At 44.6% G+C, this 23,326-nt stretch overlaps 1 protein-coding gene across 1 annotated transcript in view; it reads left to right on the forward strand.

The window, feature by feature from the left end:
• Positions 1-23,326, forward strand: part of TMEM132D (transmembrane protein 132D) — a gene marked incomplete at both ends in the record, with an annotated part of 200,627 nt that overhangs the window by 172,318 nt on the left and 4,983 nt on the right. Inside the window, 2 exons of the mRNA XM_082066324.1 lie at positions 20,533-20,738; positions 21,849-22,122. Of these exons, the coding sequence (XP_081922450.1) occupies positions 20,533-20,738; positions 21,849-22,122 (480 nt within the window). The remainder of the gene's footprint in view (positions 1-20,532; positions 20,739-21,848; positions 22,123-23,326) is intronic.

Here is a 23,326-nt window from a genome sequence, read left to right on the forward strand (position 1 = left end):
TCTTCACACGTTTTGATGATGCTGAGCTGAGTTTCAAGCTTGTAACAAATCTTGAAAGCAGCTGTTTCCCGAGGGCTGAGAATTTCGTCACAAGGATTTCACACAGGCCTGCAGACGGGATCAGAATCAGCCCCTCTGGCAATACAGTTGTGTGGACTATACTAATTTTTGAAGACACCTTGACAAGTCGTTTTCTGAATTCTGCCCTTTGTTCCCGGGTTAAACAATGTGTGTGTCTAATCTCATCTTCCACTTTCCTCTAAGTAAATTCAGCTAGGCTGAATTCATTGGTATTTCTTTCTTTGGAGCTCAGGCTGGGTAGGAAAGCCATACATAGGTATGAGGAACCTCATCCTGTACTTTTTCGTGTCCAGATCTGACAGTTATTATCTGGTCTCCAGCAGATGAGGGTTTTCTTCATGGGCTGGTTGGTTGTTTGGTTGCTATTGAGGCACCAACCCAAAAGCAGGAAAAGTCTCATTCACCAGCCAGACACAGTGAGCAAATATAGAAAATTCTGCTAAATCCTCAGACTTATTACTCAGCTATCATTACATTTTCCTTCTGAAAAAGCTTTAGATGTAAAATCACCTGTTCAGAACCACCTGGTATCTGCAGCGCACATGTTGGAATTAAGAGGGGCACATTGCTGTCTTCTGGAACCTAGTCCCTGTGCAGACCAGTTTGCTGTTAGCGGATTTCATGGGTGCTTCAGGGCTGCCTTAAGTTTTAATGAGGTTTAATGAGCTAAATCATAATGAGCCCATCACTCAGGCAGGCTTTCCTGCCGTTTGCTGTGGTTTATCTTCCTGGGAACACCCCCAGCTTGGCTCTTTAGTGGGAAGCCGACAGTGCAGTGACCAGTTCGTTATCTGGAAGGGGGCAGGGGCCCAAGGCTGACCCCACTGTGTGTCTGAGGATGCTCAGAGGTACTCGCTGCTCACCAAAAATGGAAATAGGAAAAAAACTGCTGAAAATAATCCGATTCTGCCTGCACTGGTATCGTTGTAAAACAGTGGCAAACTACTGAGAGCAGTTTTGTTACAAGGATATAAACCGATATAAAATAAATGCTGGCTTGTGAGGGAGCTGGGCACCACCATGGTCTCCCCCTGCTTAGTTGCCTGTTCCACTATAGAATTATCTAGCTAGCCTGGGGCTTTTGGGGGGTTACATCAAATCTTTCATTTGTTAGAGTCATATTTTTCCCCGTGAAATATAGCCTGAAATACAGAAAAGAGCCATTTCTAATTAAACTCCCACCTAAATCCATTAGAGCTTCTGAAGTCGTTGGGACAGGGAGATAAAAGAACTGTAATGATCCCAATATGTAAATATAGATGTAAAAGTTTGTTTGGAGGGATGGAGGTTAGAGGCCAGATATGAAACCCACCATAAAGCTTCTTGGCAGAAATTGAATAGGTGCATTAGTTATCATGGATTTTCATAAAAATAAAGTAATAATGCGCATTCATGTTTCAGTTCATAAATGTGAAGTGACAGCCTATGAGTTGGCCACTGAAATGATATTATAGACCCAAAAAAGAATAATAGAGGAAATTGAGAAAGCAGAAGAGAGAGTTGTAATAGAATTGGGCATTGGCATAAATATAAATCATGAAAGGGAGACTGATTTAATGAAAGATATGAAATTCAGAAACCCAAGGTGTTAAAAAGATCATCTATTCATCTGATCGAGAATCCCTAAGGCTACACAACTTTTAGCTGAAACAGCCAGATTTACTTGAGGTAGATGAACTTTAAAATTGCATGAGGAATAACATAATACAAGGGAACATGATTCTGCAGTCCACACAGTCTATTAAGAAGCTGTGCAACAGAGGAAGAAACTTACATTGACCCACTGGAAAATTATCTTTGCTCATGAATTTTGTCAGTTGATTTCCAAGTAGATATAACAATGAGAAACTGTTGTAATCCAGAGAGCCTAAATGGCACCATTTCCATGCTAGATACGAGGATTTGGAAAAAAGCACTCTTGGAGAAATGAGTTGGCCAGGCTACTTCTGTGGATGGTGTTTGGTACATAAAAAGCAGGTAGGACAGACACAGACACCATGTGAGTGATGTCTCCATCTAAGTGTCTGCTAATGTGGAAAGATCTATTTTAGCTTGTGAAAGCCTTTCAGGATTCACACATACCCATCTATAAGTGCAAAGAAATGAAAATCTCCCTTGCCTGCACATGTCTGAGGGAGGAAGGCTCGAAGATCCAGATGAAACTGTGCTAAAATCTCCTCTCAATATCTGAGGGTGATAGAACAACTCTTTTTTAGTACTGCTTTATGCAAAAAAACATGGAAGCCACCAAGTTTGGAGTGCAGCTTCATTCCCAGCAATCCTATAGGTGTGAATAACTGCATACCCAGATCTTGCAGCAATTGTAGTTCTGTTGTAAATATCACATCTTTCATTATATGAGGACTCCGTTATATGGAGTCCTGCCTTCCAAACAAATAAAAAGAAAAGGATTAGGGAACCTCTTCTTAACTGCTGTATAACAGCCTATTGATATATGCACATATGTACACAGAGAATGGATAAGACACAGCAGAGAAGAGCCCAGGGAGGAGCTATATGTACTGTAATCAGCCTTTGTCTGTCTGGAATGTGATTTTGTGTGATGAGGATCACCCCTGCTTCTGAAAAAAAACCCAAAACTGAATAATCGTAGCATCTTCCTGAGGCAGACAACCCTTACTCACCTGGGGGAGAAATAGGGAGTTCAACAGCAAATAATCTTGGAGAAGTTCAGAAGGCTTTGTGGAGCCCACCCCGCACAAAGAAGTTTTCCCTCTTCCTCGGTCCTACTCTCCCTGCACAGAGATGAGTGGCCATTGTCAGATACGTGCACATTTTTTCATAGTAGGTCTAGAAGTGGAGTGCAGCTGGGATGGCAGAGGCACCTTCCCACAGGGACAGTGACGGGTCCCAGCAAACCTTGCAATCTGCCGCTTCGAAGCTGCAATGACACTCACATGATCAGCAAGCACAGGGATACCAAATGAGCCCAGTTGCTGCTCTGTTTTAGATAAAAAAGGTAAGTTTATGAGCAACTGGAACTGCGGTACCAGGTTGGGCTCAGTACAGTTGCAGTCATATTTAGCCCTTGGCACCAGTCATCTTCTCAGCCCACTGGTGAATGTTAAGGGTAAGACCAGGGGGAGCTCCTGCCAGCTCGCTGTGCCGAGTGCTTGGCATGAATATGGGCATTTTTTGAAGGAACTTTGCATATAGTTGAGCTGTCCAGTTTGTTCACGTTGTCTGGAGCCCGAGAGGAGAGGCTGCAGCTGCGCGCCGCTCCAGGTGCCCGCAGCACGGCCGGGGTGCGTTCTGCAGGGAACTCGCACATTAGCGTAAGCGGAGCCCTGAAGGCTGAGTGTGTCTGGCACAGCATCAGCACTAAATACGTGAGTGTTGCTGGGTTTGGGCCATGAGGTCTTTATAAAAGAGCAAGTGTATCTGTGAAATGCCAGAAAAGATCTGACAGGCTGCGCTGTCATATCACTTGCGTGCCCTGTAAAGAAGTGAAACACTCGTGTATCCACCCAACCCTTGAACAAGCAATTCCTGAAGATCCTCACTATAAAAGCTACTCCACTTACCTTCCTGCGAATTTCTTAAACTTAAGAAGTTATATTAGCATCTTGGTTAAAACTAAGCAAAATGGTTCTGCTCTTTCATGTGGGTGTATGTGAGGATCTCAGATCTCTAACATAGATCCCAAATGTGAGCACTCCTTGCCAAGCTGAAGCACCAGCGTCACGAAGTGCATTTTCCTTGCCAGCTTTCCTCCTCCCCTCTGAGCTGTACCTGCAAAGGTAAGTGCTGGAGAGGAGGCAAAATCCAGATTAGAAGGCTTCCTTATGGCTTCAACTATTTTTTTCTTTGTGTCTTTGTTGCCTGTTGCCTTTGTGTCTTTGTGCAGAATGCAAACCCAGAGCTGCTCTGCTTCTTGCAGCCAAGCTGCTGCCTGCTCCGACTCCTCCGTCAACAGGAGTTTGCTGGACGAGGTCCAGTTGCTGAGGACACAGCCCCACACCCGCTCGTTCCTGTAGCTCCTGCACCCTGGTGTCTTCACATGAAATGCAGCTTCACCAGGGCTTCTTGACCAGTTGTGCAACTTGGTTATTAAGATAATCAATCCCTAAACACTGAGGACGTGCAAGATATGTCAATCTAGCACGGTAGTGTACTTTCAGATGGAGTCCCTTTCTCATAATCTGGCTGTTCTTTCTTCTTGATTGTTTGAAGATAGTTCAGATATCGAAGTTCAGGACTGGGTTTAACAGTAAACAGATACCCTGTATGAGTGTTTGTCAGGAGGGAAAGAGCATGAAAGCATTTAGAACATCAAAGCAACATGATTCCCATCAAAGTCAGTGCGGAAAAAGCAGCTAAAATCTTACAAAAAGCTTTCAAATTATCCTCCACCTTCGATTCCTCATCCTCACTGAAATGGGCTCCTGAAATGTTTTATTAAAAGCATTCCTCTCGTCATTTCTTTGACGGTGAAAGGAAGCCCAGGGGAGCTGTGGCTCAGGTTAGCAGCAGCATCAACTGCTTTTCTCCTGGAGGCCGAGTGGCACCTTGACAGCCCCACCATGGAACCCTGTTAGCTGCAACAGGGCTGGCAGGTGAGAGCTCCAGCACAACTTGGCTTTCTCTTTGGTTACGGTGAGAATAGCTGACGTTTTTCCAATCTTATACTGACCCTCAGCACGTTGTAAGATCTGTTTTGCTTTGCTGACTGTTAGCCCCAAGCACATTGTGGCTCAAGTCCTGGATATATCTGGCCCATTGTCTTCTGCATACTAAGAGCCATAGACACAAGACAGCTCTTACCATGTTTATTACTGTCTCTTTTGGTACATTTATATGATGGTAACACCTGCATCTTCCAGCAGCACCAGCTCTCAATGATCAGGCACTGCAGTTCTCTATCGGACACTGTCCTGTGAGACTCTGAACAGCTATGAATAAAACATGAATGAACAAAGGAATGAATGATCGAAATGAGCAGAAAACAAAACCTTTTGTGAGGTCAAATGGCAGAGATGAAATTGAAACTGCATCTCTTCTGTCATCACCTGGACTTCTATCCATTCCATGAGTGTGGTTTTTGTTTCATAATTTTTTCTGGAATATGTCTGTGAGAGGAGATGGTTTCTGGCCTGCCTTTCCTATCTCTGCTAAATGTGGCTGTTTTCATCGTTTGGTTAATTATTCTCAAACCTTGGAGTAATGAGGCTTCGTTTCTAGCCCCAAATAACATTTGCAGATAGTGTTCCCCAGCACTTTGTGACCATGGGGAAGCTACGTAAACATTCCATTCATTCACTTCCACAATGAGGACAACAATTTCTACATTATATAAAGGCGTATTTCTATGAAAAAATGCACACACAGACACGTTTATGTCATGAACACTGAGACTTCACTATGATGTGCTTTACAAGGTGGTGTTGGGAGATTTTTTTGCAAAATGCTGAGACACTATTAGGTAATAGGAATAGTTCTAATATAATATGTTCATCATCATCACCATTGTTATTATTTTATTAGGCTGCACAAGGAAAGAGATACGGAAATTAAACAGTATTGATCCATAGTAATTTAACTGGTCCTAAATCAGGCCTTTTTTTAGGTCTATGAGGAGAACGGGATGGCTATGCTCCCATCTTTTTAATATGTTTTTTCCTTGAATTTTCTTGATTTAATGAAATGCAATCAATTTGCAGGCAATGGCTTGTCTTGCACATCAGAACACTTTGCAAAGTGACCTAAATTATCACCAGTGTTGCTATAAATACAGGTGCGAATAATACATTTAGCATTTTATCACATCTTATAAGGAAAGAAGAAAGTATGAAATAACATTTACTTTTTGTGCTGCAAACTTATTTAATTGCATTCTAGCAACGTAAATGACATTACTACAAAGGCTTCAGTTCGGCGCAGGGCACCAGAAAGTGCTGCAGGCTGCTGTCCTCTCCTGGCTGGACGTTCAGAAGAGCTTCACGTGGTGCCTTTCACATGGATTGCCTTGTTCTGTCTGTGAGTGTGCAAAGTACATTTTCTAGTACAACAGGACGTGATTTTCTTCACTGCTCTCACCAGGACAATCTTTCCCCATCCTGTACTTACCTGTTCTTATCCAGCTTTGTACTTTACTCTTACCTTCCTTGAATTGCATCTATTTATTTCAGTCTATTTTCTACACTATCTAGACCGCTTTGAATTCTAATCCTGTTCCCCAAAGTACTTACAACCCCTCCCAGCTTGGCATCATCTGCAAATTTAATGAAATTAATTAAATGAAAATTAAATGAAAGACTCCCATTGATTTCAAGGGGCATTGGGGTAAACCCAAAGTGTCTTACCTCTTTAAGAAGTGGTTCTAGTGAAATACACTTATTGCTTTACAGGCCATATTTGTTAAGGGAAAAAGACAGATGCACACTGAATAATTCAGGGTCATTGTTGCTGACTGAGAGAGATTTAACTAATTTGTCAAAATAATGACCTTTGTTCACGGTGGGGAGCGAGTGGTTTTGGATTATTTCTCTCCCCAGAGAGATGCTGGAGGGGGCGGGTTTAGCTCAGCACCACCGCGAGGGGCTTGTTTGGAGATGGAAAATGAAAGGTAAGCATTAGCAGCAGTGATGTCTGCAGAGGTGGGAGGCATGTTAGAATGATGATGATGTTTTCCCGTAAGCCTGATGGAAACAGCACTGCCGAACAGTCTGGGGAATACTGGGGAATACTGCGGAATACTGGGATCACTCCCGCCCCGTTCCCAACTTTGGCCTTGTGTACATGTGCAGGTGTGTACATGCACACACATACACGCCACTCGATTTATTGCTGTTTCCTCATTACAAAGAAACCAAAGGCATTCAGTTGTCCAGAAACAGGCAACTGGAGAAAGAGAAGGTTGTGATAGTGGGTCAAGTGAGGACAGAAATCTCTGGCTGCTCACCATCCTTGCCCACTGCTCCAGTGGGGAAGGATGCTCTTTCCCGTTCCAGTCCAAACTTTGCAGTCACTTTTACAGCAAGTGTTGTTTGGAAAACATTCTCTGGCATTTCAGCCTGTCCATGTTGGCTGGTGTCAGCTTTCCTCTGGCACTTGTGTGTTACGGCTGCCGCTCTGCTGTTGGAGCACAATCCTGCTTAGATATGCTTCTCTGCAAGTGATTTTTGGCTTAAAAAGGCATAGGTTTCTTTGAGAAATTTTTCGTGCTTTCCTGTTGCATTATTTTTTTCCGGTTACTGCAAGGTGTTGGCCAACATTCCAGAGCCTGGCATGTGTGCATGAGTGTACGTATATTGCAACAGATTTTTCCTTTTTCTCCTAAGTGGTACTGTTGGATATCTGAATACTTGCCAGAGGAAAAGAACTAGACTTTGCCTGCACATACTCAGTATCAGAAAGAGGACTGAATCTTCCAAGACTCTTTGAAGTCATCCTATTACCAAGATGGAAATGTCTTTGTCCTTGCAGCTCTAACTTCTAAAGCCTACCATTGCTAAACATATTTCAGCTCCTTTAACCTGTGTTGGAGGGACTGAAATGCAGTGCCCTTGCTCAGGATGGTGTCTAAGTGACACAAGTAATTTCAGCAGCATTTGGTCGCTGTTCTATTAAGTACCAGCTGATGTGGCTGAACTCGAGGAGCTGCCCGCAGCTCCGTGCTTGTGGGACACTGGAGTCTGAGAGCACTGAAGAGTTCAGACTCCTGGCCTTTCATCTCATTTCTCTTCTCACTGCAGGCTCTTTTCATTCGCTCCTCCTGTGTGGCTGTCACCTCCTTAAAGCCTGTGGAGGTCTGGTCTCATACTTGTCTTAGGTCAGATCAGTTCTCAGTGGTGTCCATAATTAAAATCTGTGTATAACCCATTATTCTGTGGAAAAAAAATCAGAAGAGCAGGACACTTCTTGTTGAGGGCAGAAGTGCTGGCTCTTTAGGGTAGGATCAAAGCTTAACAGAGTCAAAGAATTATCTGAAGTTTGGATGAAATCCTTGCTCAGAAATATTGCATCCTTAATGCTCCAGACATTAAGGTTTTCCTATGAAGTAGAAAGTCCTGTTGTCTCCACTGAATGGCTGGAAAATGGCTCTGCTAAAAACTGGATCCTTGAACATCCAATCCAATTTGTTGCCGGAGGGCTGGAGATGTGACATGCCTGCGACGTCATTGATGTGCCATGGCCTATGTCACAGAGGTACCCAAGCTACTGAGTCTACACAATGCTGTGCTCTATGGAGCAAGGTATGGAGCTGACTCGTGATCACAGCGCCACACACACAAAACTATTATTTCAGTGCTCAACTGGTTAGATATGTTGTGAATCTCCATAGCTAATGTAACTTGAGGTTTGGCACATCCATAGTCAGCCCAGGTGCACCTTGCACACGTGTGTTTGGGAAGGCTTGGCAGAGGAGGCAATATAACCAGGTCGTCCTGGTTCCATGCAACTGCTTTCACCCTCTCCTGTCTTCCCTTCTCTATGGCTCTTTTTGTTAAGAACACGGGCCAAACTTTATAATCCATTTGCAAAAGTCAAAGTGTCATTTCTGAGTGTTCGGTAACCACCTGTCGCTGCAGCACGAGCAGCATAATTAGAACTGACAATCCCTGTCTAGAGATTTCTTGGAAGCTGGAAAAATGAGAATGTTGTCAAAAAAATAGCAAAGCTTCCAGTCTGCAATGCAGTGATGGAAATGAAAGATGAGTGATTCCAAGGAGGCAGAGAATATATCAGCCCAGTGCCTTTTTCTAACTAGTTTAGAAGTTCAAAATGGTCTATAAGGATTTACATTTCTCTTATAGCCTTAAAGAAAATGTATTTTAAGCTGGCTTCTCTATTTCTCTCTCTTTACTGGACCAAACCAACAGCAAGTCTCATAGCGGTCATGCTTAAAGCCACAAAAAGGGTGCTAATTTCTTTTGTATCACTTGATGCAAAGGAATTTTTGTATTTTATTCCTTTTTCATTTTTGTAATAATTCTCCGTAAAATTATTAATACCCCTTAGAAGAGGATCTTATATTTTCTAACAGAGAGAGAAAACCTAAATTTAATTGGAGGCAGTGTTGAATCATACTCAGTTCTGAGTAACAGAAACAAATTTCAGGATATGATGTGAATTCTTTGTTGGTGGACAGTGATTTCAGCGGCCTTTAGTGCTCACATTTCAGGGCAGAAACTCGTCTGCTGGTGAGGGAGGGGTTTCTCTTCAGGGGCTGTTAGAAAGGTCAATATGTAAGAAGCGTCGCCTTGGCTGACAGTTTGAGAATTGAGCTGGGGACGTCCTGAGTTAGGAGCTCAGTCTGAGGCAGGGCAGGTAAATCACAGCGCGTGTCTGGCCGTGGGAGCGGCCGGGCTGCGGCGGAGCCGCAATGCACAGGGCTCAGCGCATCGCGCCTGCTCCACTCCCACCACCCGCACCCTCAAGCAGCACGTGTGCACTAGTCATTTGGGTTTGCGCGTGAAGGAGAGCTCTCCTTTGCACATCTACAATACATCAAAAATGACCTCGTAAGGGTAGATGAGAAATGACTGGAAGCGTGTCTCAGGGTAACAAAGAGAAAAATAGGAGTTCTTTAGAAAGACAGACTTGTTAACATAATTGTAATATATGTGATGGCGGTGCCAAAAATGAAAGCTCAACATAGCCAATGGAAATAATGTACTATGCAGATATTGCAGAGGTTCAGAGTCCAATCTGTACATCAGCCTACATGATTATAGTGCATCACCCCAAAAGGAAAATGGTATGATGACTGGTGAAGCTATGAGGGCAGCAGAAGCGTGTGTGCCTGAGGCAAAGCGTGGGGCTCCCACGGGTGGGGGGACAAGGGAACTCCCGACTGCGAGACCGGGGCCTGGCCCAGGCTGGAACGAGAGGGCACTGTGGGAGGAGAGCCCTGTGATTTCTGGATTCGTGTCTTGACTGGGTCGGAAATGTTCTGTGAAGCCTTAGGCATGTGATTTGATCTCTGCGTGATTCTGCTCTATGTCTCAAGCAGTAAATAAAAGGCTGTTTTTCTGCCTTGGTTAGATATCATGAGCGCTTTGTGAAGGGAACATCACTAGCTGGGTATCGGGGGTCTCATCTCCTCTGTGACTATAAAGTGCTGCTACAATATGTTAATCAAACATTTTTAGGAGGAACAAGTGTTTGTATTTGGTGGTTATCAAAGGGGAATGATCTCCACATTGCAGAAACCATTCCTCACTGAGGAGCAGCCTGTCACGAGGCCACAGCAGAGGCACATGTGTGGTCCTCAGCGGTGGGTCCCTGGTACACCCACCCCAAACAGGGAGGGAGAGTTCAGAGAGGTGCTCGTTTGGGATGAGCCAAGGACTCAAGCATGGATGAAACAGAAGTTTCCCAATTAAGGAAAGGCTTAGTAAACAGTGGGTCGTCTAGTCCAGCTGTGCTACCAGCACATCTCCAGCTTGTGAGGCGAGGATGAGCCTTGGTCTCTGTGGGAGGACAAGCCCCCAGCCTGCTGCAGTGGGAAGGGACATTTTGGGAGGCTGCACTCGCCCCGGGTGGCACAGATGAGAGATCTCGTTGTCATGCAGGGAAATCTTTGCTTAAAAGGAACTTTTGTTTTTGTAGAGAACAACCAGCATTCAAGTAAAACATTTCTTTTAGCAATATGTTTGTTGCCCTAGCAGGCAGCTGGGAATGATGTGCATACTTTATGTGGTCAGCATATGAGGGCATAAAGCACCTGGTAAATTCATCCAAATACAGATTTGTTGCTTAATACAGTACAAAGCAGTGTAAAATCAATAAGTATTATGGTAGCCAATAGAAATATTTTTGACCATCTGTGAATGAAAGAAATACAGTGAAAAAACTGGTACACCTTCAGCTGAATCATGTGCTGGAACAGAAAGGATTTGGCAGAAATTTTTAGTTTCCTATGGAAGAGGGGAGTATGAATTATCCTGGATATGGCAATTAGATGCTTCGCACACCTAGTTTTATTGTCGTGATAATTATAGACAAAATCAAAGTTACTGACGGCAGTAACTGCACCGCACCAGCACTGCCGGTTCTCCTGCGCCAGCCCTTTCTGCATTCGGGGAGATTCAGTCTCCTGTGGTCCTTCAGATGCCCTGGGAGAATATAGGAGGTATTTGAAATACTTGGCCTTCCTGTACCTTCGGTCAGACCCGTACTGCATGCAGTTCTGCCCATTTTCTTCTGTATATTCAATCAGAGCCGTACTGCATGCAGTTCTGCCCATTTTCTTCTGTATATTCAATCAGAGCCGTACTGCATGCAGTTCTGCCCATTTTCTTCTTAGCTGCTCCCAGAGTGGGGGTCCTCTCATACAGTGTGAGGCTATTCCAGGCTGGATGCAGCTTGGTTACCTTCCTTTCCCCAGCATTGCTTCGCTATCTGGATCTGACAAATCCAGAGGACTGACCCATCCCCTCTACAGTGTGGGTTTTTTCGGTGTTTAGCTCACCCAATTTGTCACATTCTTTATCAGCTCCGTGTCACTTGGAAGTCAGGTATTTATTACCTGCAGACAAACAAGCAGCTTGTGTGTCTCCTTTCTTTTCACAAGTGTGAAGCAAAATTGTTCTATTCTTATTACTCCTCTTGAAGCTTTACTGGAAGGAGAAATGCCATTCTCAGTTTAGTAATAAAAAGGTTGGGGTACTGGATGTGTTTAACATCCTTCTCCCACTCCACTTGAATGACTGCCGTGAGTGATACACAGTGTATGCAGTTTTCAGATCAAGAGAGAAAGAGGAAGATGTAACTTAATTAACATAGGCCAGAAAGTGTTGTCACATTCATTACAACCAATTGTGGCTTCTAAAATCTAAAGTACGAGGTGGTGGGTTGAGCTCAGCAGCTCTCCGGCTCCTCGACAGACAGTCCTTGCCTGTCTAAAGCTCTCGTACGTGACAGCGCTGACATTCCTGTGTCCCGCTGATTTAGAGGAGCAGACACCGAAGCCATCTCCTTCTTCTGCTTATCCTGTGCTGGCAGGAGCGCCGCTCGCTGAATATCAATAGCAGCAGGTGGGCAGGAAGCCGCCACCTTCCTTTTCCAGCTGGAAAGCAGGAATTGCAGCCCAGCCAACAGCAAATGAGGGATGGCCATAGCGGCGAGAGGAGCGGGGAACAGCAGGAGCGAATGAAGCCATTTGATTTCTCTGTGCATCGCCTGCTTGCCAGGGACACGGTTTCACCCTACGCTGCATCCCACAGAACTGGATTGTGCCCGTGGCGTGGTTGTGATCGAATGCTGGTGCGGCTGGAAAAAGTGAAGGACTGTCCTTAAACTACAGAGAAATTTAAGCAACAGAAAGATATACTCGTGTAACATGAGCACCTGAGCTCTGTCTTGTTTCTTATAGATTAAGCTTTGCAAAAAACCTGTAAAACAAGGGTGTAGTATCCTCATTTTACAAATACATAAGCCGGAGATTAAAGCCCAGATTCTTAAAGACATTTAACCACCAAACTCCCCTTGAGTTGCTTCAATATCCTTGAGAGTATGGATCTCAATAAATTACACACAGTCATCTAATAAGTGTGCGATGGAGTTGGGAATTAATCCCAGATTTTGGAAAGGTTGTTCTGTGCCTTTACATTCATTTCCACAAATGAGAATTGCACTATTCATTGCACTAAAGGTGCTCCAGATTTCATGTGATTGTATTTTAATTGAGCAGACTTTCATTGTGATGGTTTCAGTTTGATTTGTGGCCCCAGCTGATTATGGCTTATTGGGGGAAAATTTGGCAGAATATATTGTCAGAATTTGTAGTTGTGTAAAACAGCTCCATAAAATTATGCTGATTTCCCTGGAATTTCATCTCTGACAGAAAAAGGAAGAAAAGGATGCTAGCAGGTTCCCGTTGTGTCGAAGAAACATCTTGTTTTGACATTTCCAAAATGAAATGTTTTGATTTTTCATTTTAAAATAACTTCTTCCTTGATGTCACAGTATTTTGTACATAATTTTAATCATTTGAAATTGAAATGAAACTGAATTGCATGACCCAAAAATGAAACTGAACGTAGGTGTCTTGAAAGCCTGAAATGAAGCATCCACACCCAGGACATGGGAGGGGGGAACACGTCACCCGCGGGACGAGATCAATTGGAATGACCTTAGTGGTGGAAATGGGTGTAAAAGCAACACAAAAGGAAAAATCCACCATCATCTTACATGCTAAATCTTGATTAAAAAACAAAACGAAGCAAAACAAAGGTGATTCCCGAGGAGACACTTTTAACGAGGGCGTTTTTCAGTTAGTAACACCAACACACTGCAAACACGGTGTCAGGTTCATAACGTTCACAAAGGAAGCATTAAACTTGCAGCTGGACTTGGGTGCTTGCCCGGGATTGTAAGTCCTTCTAAAATGTGCCATTGCTTATGTCGCTCAGGTGTATTTTGCTGAGAATAACACATTGACATTTGCCACAAAGCTGTAGAACAAAGTAAAAAATTTCTTAGAAATTAATTGCCATCAGAGTTCTCTTAATCAATATGCTCTTATGATGTGCTGCAGGTGGATTAGTGCAGTAAACCCATCTCTCATTGGCATGGGTCTCTGCTAATATTGATTTATGGCTGAACTCCCTCTGAAGCAGCACTAGGTGTCCTTCCACCAGGACACTGTGGGGATGCCTGGCTGAAAACAACCTTTTAAGACCCTTAGAAACTAAGGAAGATGTTTCTCTCTGGGTAAAAAAAGCAGCTACAGCTGTAGATTACAGTGTTTTTGGTGTTGTACAGCACCTCCTCTAAAAAAGGCACAAGCTTTCTGCAGAGAGTGGAGAACCAGCTATAAAGGAACCTCATAGTGTGAAGATTCGTGAACACAGCTCATAGTTTACTGACTTTGAAACGGAATTTTCAGATTTTGGCTGATATTTTGATACAGTCTAAATTTGAAATATTTAAAATTAAGACCTTATGCAGTGTAAATCCCCCCAAACAGGGAAATCTGTCTGGAATCCAATCACTAGGGTTCAAGCTGAATCTTTCTTCTTTCAGCAGCTGAGGAGCAGCCCAGCTTGGGGCATTAACCCTGGTGAATGTGCAAGTCATTAGGTAACTGAGGAAAAGCATCCCTAAACTTGATGTGATACCCATTTACCATTATTGTTCCTTTCTGGGGGAAAAAAAAGTCTTCTCTGCAACACAGGAGGTGCTCTAATTATTCCTCAAGAGCAGCTGTTCAGTGGCTGTTCCTAATTCCAGCAGCATCCAGGGTGGTTTAACAGATTTGCTGCTGCCACCAGATCTGAGGATGGGGATTTCTTACCCTCAGGGTCCTCACAGAATCCCAGAGCAGGACAGGGCCCTTCTCGAGACATATAGTGGGCTTAGGGCTGATCTGCCTCCTGTGCTGCTGCTTCGTTATAGTCATTTATCTCTGCCATGCGTAATTTCAGGCTGGATTTGGTTATCACAAGAAGGAATCTCATTCCGACTCCGCAGGTTAGGTGTGGGTGATTAAAGGTGACTCCAGCTCCCCCGGGTCATTTATAAGTGACTCACAGAGCTAATAATGGCCTCATCCTTTTGTACCTTGGTACACAGCTTGTGTTTTGGAGTCTTTTATAGCTCAAATGAGCTGCTTTTGCTTATTTATTTCCCTCCTCATTCATTTTTAATGGTTAGGAGAGCCTCCCCCATTCTTCTTCTGACGGCAGTGATTTAGGCAGGACTCATTACCATAACTTATGTTACTAAATATCGCCATTTATGCTGGTAGACCAAGGAAAAAGTGTGCAGTGATAAATCAGAAGGGATCCCCTGAGCTTGCCACGGTGGCAGGGCTGTGTTTGAGGTGTATATTATGAACAGAGAGCACTTGTACGGGGGAAGCATCACTTACGGAAGCGTGGATTGGGGACGGTGTCCCAGAGTGTTTCCAAAACTCAGATTTTACGTGGAAATATCAGAGACTTACTTTCCTAATTGGCCACCCTTGAAATGTCTAAGCCAGAACTGCTCAAGGTACATCTTATTTTCAAAGATTTATTCACTGTGACTTCATAAGAGTTCCGGCAGAATTACTGCAGCAGAAAAGCAGTTTCCTGTGAGGGTTTTACCATTATCCCATGGGAATTTAATAATGATAATGATAATGAGGTGGGGAAAGACTGTTACAGCCACTTGAGAGACCCAGCAGTGAAATGCTGGGTATGTCTTCTGGGAGGGATGATGTACGTTCCCCTTTCCCTCCCTCCCATTAGATCTTTGGGTTCTGTTCAGCCCAAACCTCACAGGGAGTTTATGGGAGCAGAGGAAGGGTCAGCCGCACAAACCTGCATCCACCATAGGCAGCTTCTGCAAAAGCGTAATGGGAAAAGCGCTAAAATCCTTTCAGGAAAGGGATGGCAATATTTTGCACTGCAGAAGTGGATGCAGGAGGTCAGCGTGATGGGGATCACGTGTGATTTGTGAGGGGCCCTGTTGCTTCTTTCCATGTTTTTCCCGGGCTGGCTGCAGTCCTGGTACTTACAAGGCTTCAAAGGGCTGAGTGTTTTCTGTCACAGAGAGTCTTGCAAACTGTGAAATAAAATAAGAGAAATTAATAAAAACTGATTTTCCTTGCTTGTGATCACACCTGAAGAGCATACAGAATATGGGGTGTTTTGAAGGAGAGTGCTGACTTCTTTTCAAATAACACAAAAGAAGTCTTTTAAGTAAACAGAAAAACAAAGCAGCGCCTTGGACCAGCAATATTCCCCTCTTTTTCTGGTCAATATTTGCTTGCCAAGGAAATGATCCTGTGTTGGAGTGACACAGCAGCATCACTTTCACAGCTGCAAGGCTACCAGCTGAGCTCTGGGCTCCGTTTTGAGGTGCCCAGTGTACAGAGCGGCATGTGGAGCTGACAAATATTTACAGCGAGGATTCTATTGTAGGAAACAGCAGTGACTTCAGTCTATTCCCCTTTCTGCCAATAGGGCTGGGGGGCTGAATTAAATGCAGCGCTGAGCACATTTGAAATATTCCACTCTGCCCATTTAGTGGCAGTGGTGATTGAACTCGACATCCAGCTTGCCAGAAGCCACGTGTTTGGTATGTACATGGCGCACTCGGGAATCTAATTCCTAATTCTGTGCTGTGCTGGCAATAAGGGACCTCTGACCTCTGCTGCCCTGGTGCCCGGAGATTAAATGTGTGCGTGTGACTCAGGGGAAGCTGTCTCAGTTGTTCACTGGTGGAAGAAAAAGAGGTGGAGCTGCAGGAGCCAAATGAAACCCAAAGCACTTTTATAACCTACCAAGTCCCTGCCCAAAAAAGCCATTCAAACTCCAGTTCTCTCAAGAGATCAAAGCCCCCTGTATTGAGGGAATTTCTGGAGCATCTTGTGAGCACTAAGTACAGCCTCCCTTAATTAATGGAAGGCAGCTCAGTGTAGTTGTGTGAAAAGCTCCTGTGACACAAAGCCCAGAAAGGCTTTAGCAAGGGAGCACAGCACCAGAAGGGTTTAATGGTATTATAATGTCCTTGAATTACAGTGGCCACAACACAGAGAGATGTATTCCAGCAGTACATTAGCAGTAAAAGCAAATCCACTCTTTCCCTCTTGAGCCCTTGTCACCTTTGCTGACAACTGGAGTCGCCATCCCTGAGATATCAAAACACAAAGGTGGGAGGAAGGGAAAAGGAGATATAGGTGGGATTCCTGGAATCTGGAAAGAAAACAATTTTTCTCTACAAATTGCCCACCCTACTCCAGCCCCTTTGTAGTTCCTGTTGCATTTTATAATGTCATTAATAGTTTTCTGAAATCCATCTCTTTTGGGACAAAGCCTTTGCAACCTCATAATTCCCTCCCTAGCTGACTGTCGGGAAGCGGTTTGTTGGTTTAGCACAGACCCTCTCTTTCCTGCGCACACATATCCCAGGGTAAGCGCGGTCACTCCGTTCATGCGTTTAATAAACTTGAACCACAGCCATTTCTGATGTGTGTGGTGAGGCGTGTAAAGCAAGAACTGTACTACAGGAAGGAGGGTTGGTAGTTAAAGGCTGTTTATATGAATTAACACTAAAGAAAAGGAGCTGCTCAGCAGACTGAAGAACTGCAATCCATTACAGACTGAAAAGGAGACATGCGGGCTGGGAAAAGGCGGTGGCAGCGGAAGCTCCTCTGTGCTGCCCCCATCGCCATGAGGGTGGAGAAGCCGTGGGAGGGGGGACCCATCGGCCGCTCCCCCGCCCGTGTTGGCCGCGGGGCCGCCCGGGGCTGCCAGCGCTGAGCTGCAATTGCCGGCTCTGTGCTCGTGTGCGTGTTTGTCCTGCAGAGCCTCCGCTGAGTCCCGTCAAACTCATTTCACCAAGTATTTGCTCATTTCCAAGAAACAGTTTAGAAAACTCAATCTCAAAAGAGACAGAGAAGCTCGATTTTTCTTCTTTCTCTACATCTTGTTAGTCTTTCTCTTGTGCTGGAAGATGAATGGTTCGGATGTGTCTGCGGTAACACAGGCATGGCTAATCTGCCCGTCTATTGATGATCCGTTTCTGAATGTCCTGGCCTGATTTATGAAAATGTACTGTACTTTGCGCCATGTTTTGATGTTACTCTGTTAGGACTGCATGCAAGCTGCAGCAGAACAGTGATGCTTATTCATTCAAACAGTGAAGGGCTGGCTGGGAACTGAATAAGCTCATAGTTGTTGCTGTCTGCACTTAGAGAAAGGGAAACAGAAGAAAGCGGGTATCCCAGGCCTAGTGATTCTTTTCCTCACCATCAGTTTGTTTTATAAATCATAATCTTTGAAAGCACAAGGTCATGATATGTATTTAATTATTCATAGAGTAGGTTTTTAGGGATGAATTCTTATTTTAACTCTCCTTTCTGATAAAGTTGGACCTGAGGTCTGTTTGTCTGCCAGATTCCCTTTCGCTTGCTACTCCTTGAGCCTTAATGAGCTTAAAATCTGGGAGTCTGATTCTCATCTCTTACTAACGTAATTCAGCAGTTACCTCTATTGCCTGGGAGAGTCTCAGCCTTGTTCCAGCCTCTGTGTGCTGATCTGCTCTTCATACGCACAGACCAATAAACACAACAGCGAGATCCCACCTGTGCTGGCTAAGTGTGCTTGAAAAGCTGCTGCTGGGGCAGGGAAACGCTCCCCTGGTGGAAGGATGTTTGGCAGGTCATGCAAGGAGCCCAGCTGCCCGTGGAGCGGGATCAGCAGAGCTCTGCTGGGGACACTGCGCTGCTTTGGAAACATCCCTCAACCCTGAGTTCTGTGCTGCAAGGCCCTCAAGTTTACCCGTTACCTTAAATCACTAGGAAATGGTTTGAGTCGTAGGTTGATGACCCATGGGGACATTTAATTGCCTCATATTAATTAGCTAAATATGCCCTACTAAAGGAAATCGCAGTCTTCAGGCTGTTCGCTTGCGTGTGGTCCAGCCTGCAGAGCACAAAGGCGAATGAAGGACCTCAGGGCAATCAGCTCCCAGGCAGAATATTTTCCTTGGGGCCACCTTGTCTTCAGCTTTGATCTGTTGCTCTTGGGTGGAAATCAGCACTTTGAGACTCTGCCCAGTTTTTCTTCTCACTGGCATCCCAGGGAAAGAGGAAGGGTAGAAAGCAGCAGACGGAGCTTATGAGCACATCAGAGAGTTGTCTGGTTAAAATATAAAAAGGCAATGGGTATAAGTGTAGTGCCAGCAAGGAATAGACAACTTTCACAGACAGAAGCAAGGTATCCCATGGGTGGAAGGAGGAGCACGTGTCCGAGGCACTGCCCGAAGGTCTCTGACGTTCCCGTCCGTCAGACAGGCCAGCAGACATTGCAGGTAGGAAGCATGATGTAGTTCTTGGCCTGAAAATATTACACTTACATTAGCGTGCCCTCTGCAAGGATGCAAGGGCAACGTCTGCTCTCTCGCTGCTGCCCAGACACGCTGGTCCCAGAAGGGGGATGTTCCTGTGCCTCCAGCCTTCCCTGTAGCCGTTTCTGTAGCCTCACGTGAACCTTCTCCCGGAGTTCTGCGGAGTCTCATCTTGCTCAGCTCAGTCGGGCTCAGCGTTACGGTGAAGCGGGTGTTACATGAGGACACGGCCCCCAGCCGGAGCCGCTGCGAGGTCGCTCCCCTGTGTCGCACACTCCCCTGCTTTCAGGCTTTTTTGACAGAAACCAGTTTTCTTGCTGTGCAGCACAATGAGATTGGATCCTGACAGGAGCTGTTAAGAGCTAGTTTAAAACACACCGACACGAGAATATCCTGAAAAACTTAATTCTGCCTGTAAATAAACTCCTTACTTTCCTGCTGAAACCAATGGCAACTGTAAAACAGACATTGTTTGCAAGAGAAGCATTGCAAAAGTCAGGATAACCTTCTTTGATAGGTTACCTAGGCTCAGACAAGCAAGGCTGGAAATGGATTTGCTATGGATCTGTCTGTAAAGGGCTTTGTTGTTGTTTAAAGACAATAATATTAGGAATGCAAATTATCCTACAAAAGCTGGTGATATTTAAATACGATTTAAATTTATTTAGCATTTAAACAGAAAAGTAGAAAATGGCATTAAATTTAGATAAGGATAAGACTATGCATTCTGGAATCAGAAATATTAAATACCTCTACAGAATGGAATAGAAGGTCTGGCTGGTAATGGATTCTGAAAGGAGTTCAGGGTTTTAATAGATCATTCCTTCAGATCATCAATATGGTAAAGTGGTAGTTAATAAATTATTTGACATGTACATTTACTTGTATATTTTAACTAGCTGTAATGGGCAGGTCCTGTCAGCTCACCTGGATCCTCGCAATAGCTGCTAAATCGCTTGAGTGAGATTTAGTAACTCTCAGCAACATTGGTAATAAATAAAGTGACATCAGGACTAGCCTGAGCTTAATGTTGTCTGAGACCTTTGTCAGGTTTGTGGCGGTTCCCAATGAGCACCGCTGGGCATCAGTGAGCTCTGCCCTGGGATTAGTTTTTGGTTGGTGTGACCACCCCATGCCCTGGGACCTGCAACGGGACTCCTGAAGAAGCCTTTGTCCCAGTTTGGGGTTGACTAGAGAAATTCATCCCCTACTCAATGCTGTATGAACTATGAGCAATTCCCTGTTCCTCACAGGTTCGTGGTGTCCCTGGGGCTGCACACGTGGGAGAGGAGGATCGTAGAGCCCGAGCTTTGGGGAGAGAGAGGGATCCTCTCGGTGCCAATAATGCCAGGGCTGTTCTGATGTTGGAGTGGGAACTAAGGACAGAAAGAAGCTGTTCTTCTATCTTAGATTATACTGGAAATGTTTATAGCAGAAAAAGCCTGCCTGATAAAATTATGCCAAATTATACAGGCTATTAAGGACACACTAGGCACCTTTCTTGTTAGTCCTAGCTGTCCTCTGAACTCGGAGCTAGTTTAAACCTATATCCTTTCTCTTCCTCCCACTCACTTTCCCAGCATGTGGTGTACTTTATAATTTGTGAAGAGACTCGTTAATTTTTGGTTTTCTGTCTCATTTTTTCAGGTTTCTGACAGATGTGACTATGTCTTTGTCAATGGGAAGGAAATGAAAGGCAAAGTGAATGTCATAGTTAATTTTACTTACCAGCATCTGAGTGCCCCTTTAGAAATGACAGTCTGGGTTCCTCGTCTCCCGCTGCAGATAGAGGTCTCTGACACAGAACTAAATCAGATCAAGGGGTGGAGAGTCCCCATCATCTCTAATAAGAGGTAGGTTTCATTAGAGGATGTTCACTCTGGGCTGTGCACTTGCCAAAAACCTGTCAGGGCCAGTGGATCTGAACATGCTCATTTGGCCTTAATGCAATTCTGGTGTAAATTTGAAGGTCACCAGACATTTATTCAATAGGCTCCTGCACTGGACTTATGAAGGAAATGGAAGCTGCAGGTTGCACTATCCTACATTGGAAATCAATTTTGTATTATAGCGCTAGTGACTGTGATGAAAAACTGCAATTGGTCAGGTTAGGCAGGACCAGCCACGAGGCAGCAGGAGGACACCAACAAGGACCAGCTCTGGTTGATCTCCAGCCTGGTTCACAGGCCCTTCCAGTTAATTTATTCATCGTTAATGACCACAATTAGCAAATACTTGTTTCTTATCACTGTAGGGTCCAGTGGCACTGATGAGTGTCCCAAAGTGATACACTAGGGCTTTAAAAATACTTTCTGTGCCCACAGGTCAGTGACGTGAAAATGACAGCACAGAGATGGATATAGGCAGATATAGACTGTATCTGTTGTCATTGTTGTTATGAACAAGAAGAACCAAATTATAAAGCAGGTACTTGCTATTCCAACCTACCTATGAAGACATCGTTTATCACCTGGTTTCTGTTAGTATCACAGCAAAGAGATGGGGATTTTGATGGAGATTTGACTTCAACCTGAGTGCCCCACAGAAAGGGACATATGCAGGTTCAGACAGGGGAGACTTCCATGGTGACACAGAGATATTTATGGAAGATCCAGATAGAGAAAAGTGTGAAGGTCCTGAAAGTAAGGACTTAACATGGAAAATAATGGGAGGTGTTTGGAGAGGACGATGTGGTAGCGAAGCTAGCAGGCTGATCTCAGCAGCTGTTTCAAAGATACAGGCGGCATGGATGCTGTTGTAAACAAGGGAAACAGGATAAAAGTGGGGGAACCTGACTGATTTCAGAAATGCACTGAAGGAAGCAGCTTCAGCGCAGCAACAGAAGGGGCAAAGGTCCCTTGTTCCAGCAACTGGGCTGCAGACTATTGTCAGCAGGAGCTCTCCTGCTGCAAGCTCTCCCAGCATCAGTTCCGACTAATTTTTGATTCTTGGTGTCCTACCAGGCCAGCCAGGGACAGTGACGATGAAGAAGAGGATGAACGTAAGGGCAGAGGCTGCGCCCTTCAGTACCAACACGCGATGGTGCGAGTCCTCACCCAGTTCGTGGCGGAGGCCCCGGAGCCCGGCGGGCAGCTGAGCTACTTACTGGGCTCCGACTGGCAGGTGGACATCACCGACCTGGTGAGTGACTTCATGCAGGTGGAGGAGCCAAGTATCGCCAAGCTCCAGGACGGACAGGTCTTGATTGGGCAGGAGCTTGGAATGACAACCATCCAGGTAGGGAACATTAATTGCTTAATCCTTTTCCTCCATTAACCCACCACTTTGGGAACCGAGGCACTGATCAGCCGTGCAGCAGCTTCTTGCATTAGTGACAGATATTGAAGCCACGGACTTTTGAATGGAGTTGCAGTGAGGACTGGAAGACACAGAAAAGATGGTTTTCTCTTCTTATCTTGTGCCCTGACGTAGATAGATTTAGTAAATTTAGCCCAACCTGTGTACTTGAAGGCTGTTTTCTGATTGTTTTTTCCTGAGGCTGTTTTTGGACCTGGAGCCGGTATATGGGCTATCACAGGCATGCAGCAGGTGAAGCAGCTCGGTATTCTCAAAGCCTACATTGACAGAGCAAAGGGTAAAGTAAAAACTAACAGGGGGTGCCTGAGAGACTGAGACTAGAATGTGAGTCCTGTGGCATCAAATCCCTGCACATCTTGCAGTGCGTTACAAAATATAAATGTTAGAATATGCACAAATAAATGTTCAGAATATGCACAAAGCAATAGTAATAAGTGGCACCTCTAGAATGATGTTAAATGACTGACTGATTAGTGACAACTAAGCTACGTTCTCAAGGGATGCAGGTTTAGCTTCATCAGTTTCAGCCAGTATGGCCAAGAATATGGCCTATAAATAGCATTGGATATGTGGCTGTGCCTTAGTGTCCCCATTTGGAAGTAATTCACCTAAACCTGTGCCCGGTGTCGTGGGCAGCTTTTCACGTAGAGTTCCTCCTGCTGTGCAGAGAAATACTGGCCTAGATGAATCCATTGCTAGTACAAAGTAGACAACATGTTAACAAGCACTTGAACAGGAAAAAAAGCCCAGCTCTCCAAACACTCTCAAGATCCCAGACTGTCAAAGCAGAAAGCAGCAAGCACACCTGTCGATAACACAGGTTGTCAGGGCTGGAGAAATGGGATCTGAGATTTTTGACTTTCTGCAAAATCTGTGAAGGTTTTCTGAGTGACTTTCCAGAGCTCTGGGGCTTTCAGTGCTCCAACAAAAAAAAATCTAAGGGAAAAAAAGCTGAAAGCACGTTATATTTAAAGAATACCTCTTATCAACTGCTTCCAAAATGCTCTGCACCCTCTATGGATTGTTAAATTCAACTTGCTTGCTAACGAGTGTCTTTGGATGTCATGTGCACTGACCTCCTCGCACTTTTTTTTAACCAAAATAAGTTTTCTCTGTCGATTTT

The sequence above is a fragment of the Streptopelia decaocto genome, assembly GCF_964273445.1.
Source record: "Streptopelia decaocto genome assembly, chromosome: 15".
Classification (NCBI taxonomy): domain Eukaryota; kingdom Metazoa; phylum Chordata; class Aves; order Columbiformes; family Columbidae; genus Streptopelia; species Streptopelia decaocto.